General features: G+C 37.0%; 1 protein-coding gene across 1 annotated transcript; it reads left to right on the plus strand.

The window, feature by feature from the left end:
* The first annotated feature begins 8,058 nt into the window (after positions 1–8,058).
* Positions 8,059–12,913, plus strand: LOC140241164 (echinoidin-like). The gene is made up of 2 exons (XM_072320924.1): positions 8,059–8,313; positions 12,686–12,913. The coding sequence occupies exons 1-2, from the start codon at positions 8,059–8,061 to the stop codon at positions 12,911–12,913; spliced, it is 483 nt and encodes a 160-aa protein (XP_072177025.1).
* The last annotated feature ends 6,128 nt before the right edge of the window (positions 12,914–19,041 follow it).

Consider the following 19,041-nt stretch of genomic DNA (forward strand, 5'->3'; position numbering starts at 1 on the left):
AGCGGTAGCACGACATACTACACTAAATGACACATAATACACACCGACACACACTTAAATATATGTAACATATGTATTATATATGTAAAATATACATACATACATAATATAATATAATACATATCATAATTACATATGTAGCCTATATCATGTATATCGTATAATATATCATATATATATGTATACATAATATACAGAGAGAGAGAGAGATTACATGAGTGTACAATTTCTTTGAGGGCGCCCCCACAAACGCACTATCTCAAAGTACACTAATAGATTATTGCATCACTGATTGCCCTCACAATATTGTACGTGCATTACTATTCCAGGACGAACCACTGCCACGCTTATTAAGATTCACGTTTCAAGATTATTCTCCACCTTGATTCAAAGAATATGTGAACCTTAGACTTCAATGATATGTGCAGAATAAAACAATCGTTTGCATTTAGTAACGATAAAAAAAATCAAAGCATGTGTCTCAGAACGAATATGAGGCTGCGGAAGGAAACAGAAACCTTCGACTTCTTACTTTTAGAGGCCGACCCCCTAATTAGAAAAAAAAAGGAAAGAGAGAAATGAACCATTGAAATATAATCAGTCTTCAACTATACTGTACCTCTATAAAGTCCAAGGGGGTGGAGGTATTTTGCCCACTACAATCATTGCCACTCCTACGCCCCTGACCCAATTTCAACCAAATTTGGTGACTTTTTCCTCAAGTTTTATTGCAAACATTTTGATACGTGATTTAGCTCTGTCTGATATTGCTGGCTGCCTTTGCCAACTGAGACTGACAACCACGTCCGTCAGTCTTTGCTTGTTTTTCTATTCCAGTTTAAGTAAACAATAATGATAAAGGATGAAATGGGGTTTTCTTTGCTGTAATTTGCCGAAGGACCGATATATGAAATGATTATGGATGTCACCAACATTAAAATGGTGTTCTTATTACTTCCTTTATTTTTCATGTCCCATACGGAACAACAACAGATATGATAGAAAGAAGTGACAAAACAATATATTTCGAAAGACTACCATTTCATTTTGTGTCATTTTTTTTTTCGCAGAAATTTTGCCTGTTGTATCATTCGTTTATCATTATAAATCTGCCAACAAAACATTGCAATATTTATTATGGAATGTAATACCCATTATATACCTATCCCAAACAAAACATTGTAAGTCTTCTAAGCTCATAAATATTTTGTAGCGAATAGCGCCCTCATCATGTGTTGGTCTTGAGAAATGTCCACCATATAAACAAATGGTGAAGTATGCTTTGGTTTCACTTGTGGCAAGTATGAAAATCATTGGTTTTGAATAAAGACCTATACTGGCGTAAAGTAGTTATAAACAAAACACATGATTTCAGCATACTAAAATTGTATTTCTTTATATTTTGGTGAATACCGCCATCAATTGGTGACCTTGCGAGATTTCAAATGTGGATCATATTATAGAGTATGAGTTGATCTAACCATGTGCCTAATATGACGATAAATACATCAAGTAATATAGAAGCTATATATAGGTCACAATGCGTCCCTTCCCCACTTGGGCCTGCATGGAGGGGCCAAAAAAGCTGGGGATTCATAGGGTTAAAAAATAAATTGCAGGATAATTAGAAACAAGCACAACATAAAGATAACAAGAACTATACAATATAACAGAAGACAAAACAAAAGCAAATCAATAAAAGAAAAATGTCTTGAGGACCTAACAAACACACAACTATCGAAGACTTCACTATGCAATAGTTTGAAGTCCACTGCAACTTAGATCTCCTTCTGAATGATGAAAGAGTTGGACGTAAGTCGTTGTTTTTGTTATTCCATATTCTTTTATCTCCTTGGGAATCATAAAGGACTCGCTTCGTATCACAAATTAGATTTGCAGTGTTATCAAGAGTTAAAGTAACTGGCAACTATCTCAGGGAGTGAAAGGTGAGTTTGAAGCAGTGGAGATGGTTAAGCAAGAACTGGAGAGAGAAAAGTGACAAATAAATCGCTTAATATATTAAATCGTTTCATCTTGGTGTAAAATTCCAATTAAAACAAGACAGGAAAAAAATCTGACTGCAACAGGGGGCGTCCTCATCTGTTCTGCTTGCCTGAAAACTGAGAAGCTACAGCATAAACTTTATGTACAACTAAGATTCAGGAATGGGGTTTAGATCAGGTATTACCTTAACGATTTGTCAACCTACCCGTCTTTTATTATGTTGACAGCCTTGGAAATGATAAAAAAAGAGGAGGATATCAGTCACAAAAAACAATCAACAACGCCAAAAAATTATGATCGGAGTCCCAAGCAAACTAGACGCGTTAGCCACTTGAGAAAGAAGGCCAAAATATGACACCATGTTGAAGGCAAGCGTGGCGAATCCAGGTGGGGAGCGCACCCGGCGCGCCCCTCCTTCGATTTTCGTGAAATAAAAGAAAAAAAAAAGAATGTAAAGCCACCATTTCCCCCACTTTTACTGAATGCCTGGATCCACCCCTGGGCAAGAGTGTAAGTGATTTTCAATTCAGTGATTGACCTAGTTTGGATCTCCTTTCCCTGAAATTGTTTTGTGTTATGGTACACATCCTGAATCTAAGTTTTATCAGAGGAATATAATATGTTATACAAGAGAAAGTGATAGCTCCGTGAAAAGAAGGAGTGGTCAAGGAAAAAACGTCAAAAAATAGTTGAGATGAAAAATACAGAGAGAGAGAGAGAGAGAGAGAGAGAGAGAGACAGACAGACAGACAGACAGACATACAGACAGACAGACAGAGACAGAGAGAGAGAGAGAGAGAGAGATAAATATACCTAGAAATGAGGGGGTTAAAAAAATTTGATAAGTATTCATATAAAATTATTCTACAACATTGAGTTGTTCAAACAGAGACTGGTATATTAAGTTCAATTATCTGGAGATACAGCCATTAGAAATGAAACAGCAAAGATTTCGAACAAGAACTTTCGCTGGAGTGTAAAATCTTAAAATATCGCGTTATAAAATCCATTGTATTCAACCCGGCAAGGGATGAAGTGGTTTTTCTGTATACATACCCTCAATTCGACTCTCCTCATTTTGAATCCTATTCCAAGGTTTCCCTTTCAAGCTGTGCCCGGTGCCATGTGCACGGGGATAATGCATGTTACAAAAAGTGTAATACATATGTACTTATTATTCGACGTACAACAACCACGACAACAGAATTATATATTTGCCACTCCTATATTATTCTAGTCAATGTTCCAAAACTCTTTTCCACCTTCAAATGACAGGCATCGCTGCTACATTTAATTGATTACGTCAAATAAAGTCAGAAACCAATAATAAAAAAAAATGACTAATTGTATCAAATGTTGTGCAGAAACGTTGCGTTATGACACTGGAGCAAAAATATCTGAGACGCAGTACGTTAAAGCTACATTCGTATTCAAAAGTCCTTCAAAATAGATCATGTTTAACAATAAATTGAGAGTAAATTGTGTCTTTCTTTCACGGCAGGGGAGGGGGTGATCATACTGCCATTTGATTAAGCAACTGGATTATAAAGTTCAGTTTGTGACAGATCCAAAAGTATAAAAGGATTGTTGTTGAGGCAATCTCTAAGGCAGACTTTATTCATTTTCGGGGCACATGTTATGAACTAAAATATCATGCTAACCCTGACATTTTCTAGTTTGTTCCTTACTAAAATTGCATTAGCATTAGTTCCTTTCTTTATTATACACAATTCCTAATCAACATAAAATATACATACTTTTTGGGGGGATAAAATAAATTCAACTGACAGCAATAGATGGCGTGCTCACTTATAATCTGCCTACCAGTTGACTTGTGACAGTATTACGCAGTGTGCCTCTGTCTGAAATTTACGGTTTTCTTTATACCGAAGGATTTCCTCTGATATCAAATAAAAATAACACAAGAAGTTGGGTCCCGTTACGCTTAAATCAGGAAGGACCTTGCCATTGGTCAGCTTGCCCTCTTTATTTATTTGACAACCTTGGATATCAATCAAAATAGGTGGATATCACCCCCCCCCCCGAAAAAGTAATAAGTCATGATAGCAGTAGTCTGGTTTCCAGACCCTTTGCCAACTGGACTCCGCGGCGACGAAGTCGCCGCCTTTGCCGAAAGGACAAAAACACTTTAAACTATGCTTGTTTTCGACGTTGAGGGCGTCAATATCCTGAATAGCGAAATAGCATGGGCAGAGGGTCTGGAAGCCAGACTAGTGTGGTTGGGGTGGTTGCTCCGGTGTTATGCTGGGGTGGGGTGGGTATGACTGGTAAGTTATGCGTATGTGTGTGTGTGGGGGGGGGGGGGCTACTTGGTATGTGTTGTGTATGATTTGTAGGTGCGGACCCTAAACGAGCACTCTAATTAAGTATCAATCAAACTAAAAAGAAAGTCTAATCACATAAACCTTCAGCAGCAGGCAGGAGCAAAAGTCTACTGTGGCATAGTCTGGCTTCCAGACCCTCTGCCCATACTATTTCGCTATCCATGATATTAACGCCCTCAACGTCGAAAATTAGTATAGTTTAAGTTGATTTTCTCGCTTCGGCAAAGGCGGCGACTTCGTCGCGGGGCGGCGACTTCGTCGCCGCGGAGTCCAGTTGGCAAAGGGTCTGGAAACCAGACTAACTGTGGCAATGAAAATGCCTTCAAAGTGTATAAGCACGTGCTTAGAGTTCACAGCGGCGTTGATTTCAAAATAGTATGGGTGTGTCAGTTTCAGCGGTGAGGCGGGCTGGAAAAAGAGAGACCGAGAGAAAAGGTATATGAGGGAGGTACCCTCCCTGACTGTTATCTGTCTTTGTTCATTTTTTCCCCACTGCATTCATTTTCTTCCATCCGTCTTAGCTTCAACTTCCATTTCACTATTATTTGTCCCAGAATAAGTTTGCCATGCTTTGTGCATGAGCGAATAATTTCGACACACCGTAAATAATTTCTCAATCGTTAGTTGATTTTAGCACATTGAACTGCCATATGCATTCCACAAATACATACGTATTTATAAATAAGCACCAACAAACGCTCAAACAAATCATCGTCATGCACATAAACCACCTCAACACACATTCTTCCATAATATGCAATAACACACACACACACGCACACACACACACACGAACGGACACCCAATTATCATAATATGGGCGCGCACATACACATTTCCTTGAAACCTAGCTCACCGTGACTTTTTACATGGCTTGTCTGCATGGATGTAGCCATGTAAGTTATGTGTTGGTATTTCAATGACTGTGTCAAGAATGATATTACCCCCCAAAATGTGCTTCGAGGGCGGGCGACAGTTTGTGCCGTCAGCCCTCTGCACAAATTGTTGCCAGACGACAAATTGCGCTGGGGCAACAATTTGTGTCGTCAGCTCCACGCGCAATTTGTCGCCTGTTTCAGGGGGCGACAATTTGTGTCGCAACACACGTGGGTTTGAAGCATTCATTCCACTCCTAGAGCTCCGTGTACCGTAGGCTGCGTTCACATAGAAGTATTCGGTATTCGGTATTCGCTATTCGCTATTCGCTATTCGCTATTCCAGCACCGAATACACCATCACCCGCACCGTCAACTCACCATCCCATGCAGTGAGGATTTCTTCCTCCTACATCCCAGCAAATCTTATTAACAATTTCTAAACTGCATCAGAATGTCAGTCAACATGCTTATTTTTGCTAAATGGCAAGTCCAGACCAAAATTGTCATTATTTCATAAACGAGAGACGGTATACGCTGCAAGAAAATCGAACAAAATTCCCACTTTGCTACACTATTCGCAGCTATTCGGTACTTTCGAATAGTGCCCTCCTATGTGAACCGGTGTGAGGAAATCCTATCGTTCGATTCAAGCTATGCGCGTGCCCTCGAAAACGAGCCCCGAATACCCGAATAGTATACTTCTATGTGAACGCAGCCTAAGGGAGGCCAGGATTGCGGCAGAATGTTGTATACCGGGCCCACTGCGGACACAGCCAGGGACTGGGACGATTGCTCGTGTCGAGATCGGGTAGACTACATCTGCAAAACGAACACACAGCTATTGAAGACATCACATTATGCAATAGTTTGAAATCCATTGCAACTCATATTTCTTTCTGAATGATGAAAGAGTTGAACTTTGTTTTAATTCTTTTTTTTTTAGACCAACAAATCTCATTTCTCCTTGGGAATATATAATCATTGATAAAACCATGTAGCTCCATAATAAAACGGAGCAAATAGGTCTCGCTACTATACAAATTCAGAGTTTCGCACTTATAGATTTGCAGTGTTTTTAAGAGCAAAGTAACTGCCAAGTATAGGTTCAGGGAGTGGAAGATAATTTGGAAGCAGTGGAGATGGCTAAGCAAGAATATGAGAGGAACAATGACAAAACAGTTAAATCGTTTCATCCTAGTGTCAAGTTCTAATTGTGAAAAAAATCCTGACAGTAACAAGAGGCGTCCTCACCGATACAAGAAAATGGAGATGTGACAGCATGAACTGTGAACATATGGGTAAATCAAGAATTAACGATTTCTCAACCTAAAATAGCGCCATCCATTATTTTGACAGCCTTGAAAATAAAGAAAAGAGGTTGAAATCAATAACAACCCCTCCCCCTCAAAACAACAACAACAACAACAACAAAATAATCAGAGTCTCAAACAAACTGGAAGGACTAGCCATTTGAGAAAGAAGGCTATCATAATAAACCTTGGGACATCGGAGCCGTCTTGAGGGCAAGCGGATCATGTATTAAAATGAAGTGATTTACAAAGTTTTAATCTCCTTTCCTTGAGACTTTTTTTTTTGTAGTAACATCCTGAATGAAAGATTCTTAGTAGGAATATGAAAGGCTATAAATAGACGAGAAAGTTGTAGCTTGGAGTAAACAAAAATTTGTCAAGGAAAAGCGTCAAAGAATAGTTGAGACGACAAATATAGAGAAAGGGAGAGAAAGAGAGACAGAGGGAGAGAGAAAGGGTTGGAGAGAATGGGATGATGAAATGGACGCTGGAGGGGTGTGGCTTCCATGGTCTGTTTGGAACAAATTTGTATAAAAAAGATTGAAAACTATCCAGTGTTTCATATCTTTCCATATTCCGCTGACCCTTCTGAACGGCTGTCTTCCGAGTTTTCGTGAGTATTGATACTTGATTGCCATGATCAGAAGAATTGTGGATTTTGTTGAATTTTGTTGCAATCGTCGAGTGCACTTTGAGTTTAATATATGTTTATTATCTGCACATTATTTAGGATTTAACAGGGGAGGTGACAGTACACAGTGTCCAGATACCCTTTTTTCTTTCTTTCAGTCTGAGTTAACTGAAAACTGTTACAAATCTGCAGGCCTACAAACGATCTTTTAAAACAGACGTTTTGACGATGCATTTATGAGAGCATTGTAATGTCTCAATTCTGTTCATATCATGTTAATATGCTCCTGCCTTGTCACGTTGGCTTTGTCAACTATGGAGAAGCAAACTTAAATTTTCCTACAAATGAGAAGGATGAAGGTTGCATGGTTATAATAATCATTAAACATTTTGTAGCGATTTTTTTTTTTGCTGTAACGTTCTGACTGGTGTGAAAGAACGATAGCCATCACCGAAATAAACCCTTCCTTCCAATTTACGTGATCGTTTCATAAAAGACGAGATTTCCTTTAGGGATAATTACTACTATGTAAAATGTTCTGCTTTATTTTTTATCTTAATTTCGGCATTATCATGGTGTAATTTTTATTGTGATCGTCTGTTATTACGAACGACAACGGTAATGTGTGAAAGATCATTACTGATAACATAATGTATACCTATCAAGATCGAAAGATAAACGGATAAAGAAAACAGATCCCTCCCCTTCTCATTATCTGCCTTGGGTGTCTTTTCTAGTTGACAGTGGGGTGTTTGATTGTTTGTATTTTAAGAAGATTAAACGACAAGCACATATACGTCTTTTATTCTAATTGGATTAGTAATTATCCCTCTGTTGTAATATTCGTCCTATACAGAAGAAAGCTAATTAGCTTCTCGAATCCTGAGACCATGAAGCTTACCATTGCTTTTCTCGTGGTCCTGGCGTCCTACATGGCCGTCGGCGGTCAGGCGTGTGGGTGCTGTCCGGAGTACTGGACTGGGTTCTACGGCTCCTGCTATCGGCTCTTTTTAGCGAAGAAAAACTTTCAGGAAGCGGAGAACCACTGTGTCCGTCTTGGTGGTCATTTGACGTCGGTGCTGAGCGAGGCGGAAAACACTTTCCTCTACAATTACTGGCGAAACACGGTTGCAACTACTGGAGACGTAAGCCTTACATGGAGTACATTACAAATCCGAATAGTGCTAGTACAAAACGCCAGTTCGTAGTTCTGCTTTGCTCATGGACAGAAAAAAAAATGCCACTGATTTTAAATTTCAACAAGCAAATTGGTTTTCAAATTTACTAAAATACGCATCTGTGAAAGCAATACGTAATGATCACTGTTGTCACCTCTGAAAATGCTACTTACCAGTACGCCTATGTATCGATCTCACAGCAAGAAAGCTTGATATCTAGATATATAATTTATTATGATATATTTTGTTTCTACTTTATGCAAGCTTATGCATCATGTCACTATGAAAACGAGTGAATTGCCAAACTGAATGAGAGGGGGAAAAATGAAAGACCATTCGTACTAATGAGCACATGAGCTGATCACGAATGTACAGTTGCTAACTCCTTCAGTGTTTACCAGCAGCCGTTAGTTTAAAGGTCCATAATTGTAACACAGTAAATCTCGCATATGTCAACATCACATAAGTTGAAAAAAAAAGTCCCTACTCTCCCCGTTATTCGCTATACATATTTTTTTTTTTTTTTGTGTGTGTGTGTTTAAATTTGTCATCTTGCAAGTCGAGATGATTTCCTTGTCCCATCTTCTGTTGCACGATACCTGTAGCAGCAACCAAGTAGAGCAATATTTCAGGGGCAGGAGTACTTTTTATCTTGTTTTCTGGCAGAAATTCATTGCTATATTTTGGAAACCTCTCTTGAACAAAAAACAACAACAACGGTGGTTTTAAGAAAGCTGGCGATCGAATGTTTGCTTACCCTGGCTCCTTTTAGGGTCAGATCCATAGAATCACCTGATGCCGCCTAGGTTTTTGCAAAACGCTTCAAAGTTCCCAAATAGTGACAAACAAGTGGCATGGTTGCTAATCTTACAAAAACAAACAAACAACAGAAACGCACACAAAAAAAAACCAACAACCTATCGATCTGTCTTTCACAATCACTTTTGCAAACACTGGAGCGAACGTTGGCAATAATTATTGTTGTTTAAAGGGGCCCTGAAATCCAAATGCATGTTGATCTGTGTTGATTTATAATACCCTCCACATCACTTTTGCGGTGAAAGGAATATCTAAAAACATTCCATATATTTCTAATGATTTTTTCTACTATTTTTCTACAGATTACTTGGGAACGCACACAAAAAATCCTTCCAAACAAATCAATATTCATATTCTTGAGATGTCATCATCTGTCAATCATTGCTAAAGTGCTGAAATGTTTAACAAAAGACATTAGAATGCACCTTCCCCTGGACTCAGCATAACTTGCATTTTCCCTCGCCATGTCTTTTGTTAGTCACATTAATATGACAGAAACATGCAAGTTATGCTGAGTCGAGGGGAAGGTGCATTCCAAGGTCTTTTGTTAAACATTTCAGTACTTTTGCAAAGATTCACAAGGCGTTTTCACATCAGCTCGATAAAAATCCAAGCTCGAGATATTTTTCGCAGAAAATAGTCAGCGAAATAGCGCGCTATTTCGAAACATCGAGCTGATGTGAAAACGCCTACAGATAAGGTTATCTCAAGAAATTTTGGTTTGAAAGTTTTTTTTTTTTTTTGGGGGGGGGGGGGTTCCCAAGTAATCTGAAGAAAAATAGAAGAAAAAAATGCTTAAAATATATGGAATGTTTCCAGATATTCGTTTCACCGCAAAAGTGATGTTGAGGGTATCATGACTCAACACAAATCAACATGCATTTGGATTTCAGGGCCCTTTTAAACTACCACACTGCCAGAGTGCTCCCAAAATCAACAAGTACAACCCGGGGATGTTTTTGTTTTTTTTCAAAAATTCAAAAAAAAAAAATTGACCAAAACCAACTTGTAAATATATGATTTGCTTGGCAAAATCTAGATGTTCTAACATATAATTATAATTCTTTCTAAAACCTTTGGCATACTTGAGAGTAAAGAAATTGGCATTTAATTATTAGTATAATTTTTACCCCTTTTTTTAAACACTGGAAGAAACTTAGCCATTTTCATATTGTCGGATACAGCACCAGTCGAAAAAGATAGATAAAAGATGTGGACAAGGAGATCAATGACATAAACAATAACATTTTTCAGTAAACGGTTATTAATTCCATCAAAACCAGAACTTTTCTTATCATAAAAATCACATACAATTTTGAAAAGTTCTTGTCTATGAGTTGATAAAAAAAAAAATTGAATTGGGCTAAGACGGACCTAAGAAGTCTTTGAATGTTATTTGCGTCGGTTGAACATTCCGCGCTACATTTGCACCAACTGAAGAGAAATACTCATTAAAAATTTCAGCTATATCAATTGACTTTTTTTTGAAACTTTAGAAGTATTTTCAATATATTCATAACACCTTTAATAACTTTTCGTGTATTCCTCATATCATGCTTGAATAACTCAAGTTAATTTGTATGGTATTTCTTTCGTTTTTTGGTATCCGAAGAACATTTGTAAGAATGTTCGTATGATTAACATTATTCAATCTAGTTTGCTCAGTAGGGTTATGTTTATACCTGTAAAGTTTTTTTTTTTTCTCTTAATCGATGTTAGAATTGATTTTGTAATGCGATAAAAGTCTCGGAATTTTTATCCTTTTCTGTAATCTTACGTATTGGAATATGAATATCTAAATTCATGTTGATTATTTGCACAAAATTATTAAATGATAAAGTGGGATCTTCTGTTTGATAAACAGAAGCCCAATCAACATTTTCTAGACTACCTTGAAAATTCTTGACATTCCTTCATAAATGAAATATACGTTTACCTAAATGATTTTCGGAATTATTTGATCTATTCTTCATAACAGAAGTTACACATATTGGATAATGATCGGGTATATCTGATAACATAATACCACCTAATTCCGGAAGAGAAATTCTATTAGTAAAAATATTGTCAATGAAAGTGGCGCTAAAATAAAATAGACGGACATTAATAATTCAATAAATTCTTATGATATATTCAAAGAGTTGCACTTCATCAAACTAATTTTGAAATCATCATTTCAGTACGAATCTTTATTTGCAAATATTGGATCATTTAATAAATCGTGCAAATAAAACATGAACTCATTGACGCTTGAATTCGGACGTCTGTATATAACATAAATCAAATATATATATATTTTTTCCATTTGGGATCATAAGTTCTATGAAAAGTGACTTAAATGTATTACTCATACAATTATGTCTTTTATGAACTGAATAATTACATTTCTTTCATCATTATTCAATAAATTAAAAGGGAAATTTAGGGTTTGAGCCATAACGAAAGGAAAAAACACTATAGTCTAAAATTATGTCACTGGTGCGAGTTTGATAAACTAAAATATAGACCTGATAGGAGACACAACAAAGGAACAACAATTTGACGAGACAAGACATGTAGCAAAGTAGTCAATATGACTGTAGAACAGTGGCAAAGAAAGCCGAAGGAGTACAAACAACATATGCATGACATCAGGTGCTCGCCATGCCTTTTGTTAGTCACATTAATATCACAGAAACATGCAAGTTTAATAGGCTGAGTCGAGAGGAAGCTGCATTCCAAGGTCTTTTGTTAAACATTTCCCAAGTAATCTCAAGGAAAATAGAAGGAAAAAATCGTAAAAAAATATATGGAATGTTTCCAGATATTCGTTTCACCGCAAAAGTGATGTTGAGGGTATCATGAATCAACACAAATCAACATGTATTTGGATTTCAGGGCCCTTTTAAACTACCACTGTCAAGGATGACTGTGCCAGAGTGCTCCCAAAATCAACAAGTACAACCCGGGGAGGGTTTTTTTTTTTTCAAAAATTCAAAGTGTGACATTTCTGAAGAAACTTTCATCATACAGACCGGAAAGAAAAGAAAAACCAGAATTTCAATAATTTTAGTAGGATCCATGCCATTTTTTTTTTTTTTATGGGAGATGATGCATGATATCTTAGACCGATCTTCCAAGTGTTGTTAACCATCCACGAAATATGTGATGTAGGCCTAATTACAAGGGCGCCAAAATAACAGCTGACTACTAAGTATGTCGTCCCAATGAGTTCAGCCACCATTCCAGGCATGTTAATTAGGCAAGTAGCTGGGCAAAACCAGTGAACATATACATGTGAGCAGGTGCTCGTAATTTGACAGAGAATCATAACAGCATAAAAATGTGGACAAGCAGCAGTTCAAGTGCATGAAGCATATATAGCTAGATAAACAGTAAATGTTGAGATTGGCTAATATGTCAGGTCGGTGAACCTGATTAATTGCAAAAGAATCAATTGCATTGCTCTTTCTTACCTAATGTCTGCTGATCGTGATCAACTAATAGACTGTATGTTTGTGGGAAAAAAAAATCATTTTAGGGCTTCTGGATTGGTTACAACGACATCAGGAGTGAAGGCACGTGGGTTTGGAACGATCAATCGACAACTCCGTATACCAACTGGCGCCATGGCCAGCCGGACAACGCTGGGGGATACCAGGATTGCGCCAAAGTGTGGTACACCGGGTCCTATTCGGACAGAGCAAGAGATTGGGATGATGGCTCGTGTAAAATTCAGAGAGAATACATCTGCAAGGTGACCTTTTGATCTGAAGCAACTTCTGGCGTCATGTATCAGTTATTAATAGCAATTAAAGCAAACAAAAGGAAACTGACCGGAAATGAATATGATTTGTTATATAAAAAAAACAAAAAACCTATAGTAGTTATTGACAGTGTCAATACCATGAATACTGGTCCTTCCTACTGTTCTATCTAATCCATATGAGAAAGGAAGGAGAAAATCGGTGCATATATATATATATATATATATATACGTATCTTTCACCCCGAAGCATTTCTCCAGCACTGTGAATATTATTGTAACTTTCATGAACAGTTCTATAAATCCCTTGCTGCGGCTACTAAACAGAGTGAACTGGATTAAATGCACATTAATATATGTATATGTTTTCGACATCGTTCGATATCTGGTTTTGTGTACTCTTGAGTTCGTTATGCAACGAGCTTCAAAATCTTCCAAAGTGATCATGTACTAAAAAGCACTCAAAGATATTAAATTTCAGAAGCATCGAGATCTGAGCTGTCACTTGTGTGTTTGTTATACTTTCGTAGTATTTTGGTCATCTCCCCAATTGTCATAATGTGTATTTTAACTGAATGTAAGTTCATCTTGTCTACCATCTTTCTTTTTTCTCCAGACTGCAGTGTGTCAAGAATAATATGTGCCAATATTCTGACAACTGTATAGCACGACATGGACGACACATGAATACACAAGCAGACACACGCAGCAACACACACACACACACACACACACACACATATATATATATATATATATATATATATAATATAAATATGTAGATATATATAATACAAATATATTATATTATATATATATATATATATATATATATATATATATATATATGTAGATACATGTATATATATTTGAGCAAAGGTTAACCCTAACCCGAGACCTCATACTCGCTTTGGTTTTTAGTGGGATCTTCTATTTCAATTCCCATCCTCATTTTGTTAGTACTATGCATATATATATGTGCAAAATGCAATTGTGTTTCTTCATTCTGTTACTCACTTTCACATGTGTTTTGTACATTAACGTTTTCCAATTACTATGAATATATGTTTTGTTTTGCTTTTTGTTTTGTATTTTTAATTCTGGCTCCTTAGTAGTTCCCTTTTCCTAGCATGTCAAATTAGCTGTTTCTGAAGGTTTTACATTAAACACTTCAGTAAGTTATCCTATAACAACCCAATATACATGTATATCGTTATTATGCAGAAACTTCTTTAACAAGGCATGAACCATTTCTTTCAACCACATACTCGACGACACTGACAAAAAAAAAAAATAAAGCAAACAAACGTATACATGTATATATATATATATATATATATATATATATATACAGCGTGTCCCAGAAAAAAAAAGAAACCGGGTTTCGATGCACTTTTTTTACTATTAAAATCATACATTTTCTGTATGCTATATACATCAATGGAAAGATAAACTTTTCTTCTTTCAATTTCAATTTCAATTTATTTTCATATTTCTCGATGAAAATTACATCAAATATAACAAAATTAAATGAAATACATGACATACATAGAATATTGCAAATATGTAAAACATAATAGTGGTCGATCTGTTAAGTTTGGAATCTGTGAATGAATGCTAAAGAAATATGAAGGAACCTACTTAAAAGCGAGCTTGTTGAGCGTAGGTCCCGGTTAAAAACCGAGTTTAAGATTGAGAAGGGGAGCACGGATACAACAATGACCGGAACATAAGAGAAAAACAAAATAAAAAAGTACAATTATACAGTTATACAGCAAATTCTTCTCTAGTACAGGTTAGGGGTCGAAAAAGCCACATGCTGTATATAGGCGGATGAACCATTGTCGTTCTGGCAATACAATATGACTTAATATATAATAACAATGATACCGTTTAGACAGTATTAGAAATGTGTACATTGCGTGTATTAAGAAGGGAACACATGCACCTGTAAATCCAGTGAAAAAGACATTCAACAACCAGTTGCAGTGCAGTGAGAATGTGAAATACCAGCTGTTTCCTCGTCCCAGCTATCTTTAAAGAAGGAAAAATATACATAAACACAGTGATAGAATTTAAGGGCGCAAGCAGCTGGGCTCTTAAAGTCTGGTTTAACATGACAACAACCTTGGAGTACAGTATAACGGGATAGTCCTGGACAGCACAAAACAGAATTTCAATGAGCTAATGTAGCGTAATTATTCAATAAATACTGTCTTAATTTGCATTTGAAGGATGATAGTGACAAACAACCTCTGAGTTCAGGGGGGGAGGTCGTTCCAGTATTTCGGTCCCGCATACATAATTGTTTTCATCGCGAAAATTGTACGAGTACGTGGAAGGTGATAAGCGTCCCGTTGGCGGGTGGGATAATTGTGAACTGAGTAGTTTCTTTTGAACATGTGAAGAAAAACATCAGGAAGATCATTCGTGGAGTATTTATACATGAAAATACCTAGGTTGTAATGAAACAAATTAATCGATTTCAAAATTTTATTATTGTGAAAAAAGTAATTTGTATGAGATAAATATCCGGCGTTATTGATAATTCTGATGGCGCGTTTTTGAAGAAGGAAAAGCAAATCAAGCAAAAATTTGGACGAATTACCCCAAGCTAGAATTCCATAGTTGAGGTAAGGGGAAATCATTGTTGAATATATGATTTGTAATATATGTGTGCATTTGATGCACAACTTATTGTTTAAAATTCGTGTATGACTGAGTTAGAACACTAGACAGTAATGCTATTAAATTTTCATTTGCAAGAGCAAATAGCGACTTTGGATGAAGTTTTCAGACTTTTCCAGCAATCTTTTCCAAAAAATAAAATCATAGCCTTAATATCCATTCTTTTTCCTTTTATATGATATCTCAGGCATAAAAAATGATCAACGCCTGTTCGAGAAAAATTAATTTGAAAAAATGCTTCCATTTTACCACGATAGATAGATAATAAATAATAAATAAATAATAGATAATGAATAAGGAGCCAGTTAGCTTTCTCGACACCTGCCCAACTTGGCAGATAACAATAGCCTTCATGCTTCAATGAATCTACACAAACATGAAGGGAGGGGTAAAAAGGATTGTCACAGACGGTTCGTTTGTGAATGGGGTCGTTAATTAGCACATGATCATGAGCTTGCCTGACCATGCAGCTAACTACAGAACAAAGTGTGGTCATCAGCGGAATGTTTGGGAAGGTGGGGTGGGAGTAACGTACCGAAAAAATTCCAAGCCCCCCCCCCCCCCAAAAAAAAGGAAGACTTTCTGCCCTGCATTAGTAACTTTGAATGTTAGAAGTGATGTATTCTCTCTTTCTGCTTCACCTCCCCCTTCAAAAACTTCAAAACCCTGTCAGTGATGAAGGACTAACCACGCGTGAGGGAAATGTAGAAAGGAATGAAAACAGTGAAATAAGTTTGAGGTATAAAATCATCAAAATGTGTATCATTGTTGCAATGTTGATTTCCCATAGCCATTGGACTGCTTGCAGCCTGAAAATACTCCCGATATTAGTCTTCAATTTTTGGTTATATCTTATAGCTTATTCTAAATAAATGACAACAAAGGGCTTTCCGTCTACAGCATTCTCTTTAAATACCCCCCCCCCCCCTTACAACATTCAGTGTAGCACTGTAGTTTTGTTTGAATTCAATGGTGCGCATGAGCCTATTGTCTATTGCTAAGTCGGGAGAGCTGAATGCTCGTTTTTCGACTATCCGTATAAGAATCGGTAGAAATGGAGCACGTTTTCATGCAATTTTTTTCAATCATGCATTATTCATATTTGACGTGTAGGGTCTCATATAAGAGCAGAAAATATGAATATTTGGGTTATGAACTTTGTTTTTCGAAAACGTGACGTTAAAAGACTGAAAATTTCCCTTCAAGTCACCACTTGCGGGTGCAAATGAAAATTTGGTAGCACCACTGTTCATTGTTCTAACTCAGTCATGCATGAACGATGAACGTTAAGTTGTGCATCAAATGAAAGAAGAAAAGTTTGTCTTTCCATTGATGTATATCTCATAAAGAACATGAATGATTTCGATAGTAAAAATGTGCATGGAAACCCGGTTTCGTTTTTTCTTGGACATGCACGCTGTAAATATATATATAGTGAAGGGGTCGGTGCAATATAGAAAAGAAAATTGAGTTACATGCATTTTCATGATCCTTATCCTTCACTCTACCCTCCGTGAAAATATCATTTTTGAATTCAACCAATAAGAAGATAAAAATGCATGCATTTATGTTTTCTTAATGTACAATGTATGGACTTTCCAAACATTCAACAGCGATTATCTCAAAATGGCCATTGTGTGGGTTAGCACTATATTGCACCGACCCCTTTATATAACATATATATTTAAACATAAACACGCATATAAATATATATACATATACATGTATATATGAAATGACGAAGTAGGGTGAAAATGCATTTCAGCCCAACAGTGCTATCTATTCAGACCAAATTTTCGACGAATACACACGACTTCCTAAGGGTCGACAATGACAATTTCCTGATGACTGCACCTCATGGAGGTTGCATGAAACTCAGAGTTGCAATAAATACGGATGAACCTGCAGTCAACCGCGTGAACCTGTTCCAATACTTCTGTATATATACATATATACATATATAATCATATATATATATATATATATATATATATATATATATATATGGGGTCGGTGCAATGCAGTGCTAACCCACACAATGTTTATTTTAAGATAATCATATTGTTTAACATTGTTTAATATTGCACATATTCGGAAGCATTTGACACGGGAAAGTACTGAAAAAAATCATCCATGCGTTTGTCACAAGCAGATTGGATTATTGTAACAGTTTATTTGATGGATTACCTGATAATCAGTTAGGTAAACTACAAAGGGTGCAAAATGCATGTGCTAGATTAGTTTGTAATTCTCCTCGTTTTTCTCATTGTCGTCCATTACTACGTGCATTACATTGGCTGCCTGTAAAGCAGAGAATCATATTTAAGACTCTGCTATTTGTATATAGAGTCATTCATGGTACAGCACCAGTGTACATACAGGAACTTGTAGAGTTAAAAACATCATTTCAAACATTTTATCATCTTCGAAGTTCACGGGATCAAACATCATTGAAATATCCATCGGGGAAATCAAAAGTTACTCTTGGTGACAGGGCATTTTTGTACGCTGCACCAAAATTATGGAATAATCTCCCTTTGTTTGTAAGACAAGCAGTTACAATTAATGAGTTTAAGGCCAGGTTAAAAAGTCATCTCTTGAAGTAGTGTATTTTCTGTTTGAATTTCTTGTATGCATGTCATTTTGTAATGCGCAGTAGAGTATATCATTTTATACAACACCTCAGAATGATGCTGAATTGTGATTGGCCAAGAACATATCACATGACATTCAATATAAAATACCTATCAAACTCATTGAGAGTGACAGCCATGCAATAGGCCCCTGGCGTGGGCCTATTGCACGGCTCGAAGGTACTATAGCACAGCTTCGCGGGGGGCTACTAATGCACGGCCGCTCACAGAGTTCTGTGGCTCACAGTAGCAAAGCGCCAGCAAACTACAGTACGTGCTGGCATGGCCGGCCGTGCTGCGCTGCCAGTAAGTCTCACAGACCAGGCGCAGCGGAGTACTGCAACAACGTTAACGTGTACGCGCAGCTACTTACCTAGCTAGCTAGTTGCATGTATTGCGGCCTTACCTACTGCTGCTACGTTGAGAAACCGTAATTTGATTATTTTTCTGTGTCTTTATACAAAATCATTCTCGGAAATAGACAAAGTCTAGACCTACTGCTAGATCTACCGACATCTCAGATCGGCCTAACAGTCAGGCCTAACTCGATCTAACGTTAGTGTAGAATGGGTAAAGACCCTGCGGAGTTTGTGATTCCTGTGACTGTGCGGTCGAATCATGACGAGTGTTTGAAAGCAGTACACAGGGTGGTTTACAATTCTCGGCCCAATTGTTACATTTATTTTTGGGCCTTCCTGAGTTGGCGGTCACTAATTTAGTACTGTGATTGTGGACAAGGTGTTGTATAAAACGAATAATTTATTATTTTGTTCGTGCATTGGGGCACGTAATATCGCACTCGGCGCGAGA

Source organism: Diadema setosum, chromosome 17 (assembly GCF_964275005.1).
Source record: "Diadema setosum chromosome 17, eeDiaSeto1, whole genome shotgun sequence".
NCBI lineage: Eukaryota > Metazoa > Echinodermata > Echinoidea > Diadematoida > Diadematidae > Diadema > Diadema setosum.

Coding starts and splice junctions, on each gene's coding strand:
- LOC140241164 (XM_072320924.1), top strand. CDS start 8,059: ATGAAGCTTACCATTGCTTTTCTCGTGGTCCTGGCGTCCTACATGGCC. Junction 8,314..12,685: donor CGGTTGCAACTACTGGAGAC/GTAAGCCTTACA, acceptor AAATCATTTTAG/GGCTTCTGGATTGGTTACAA.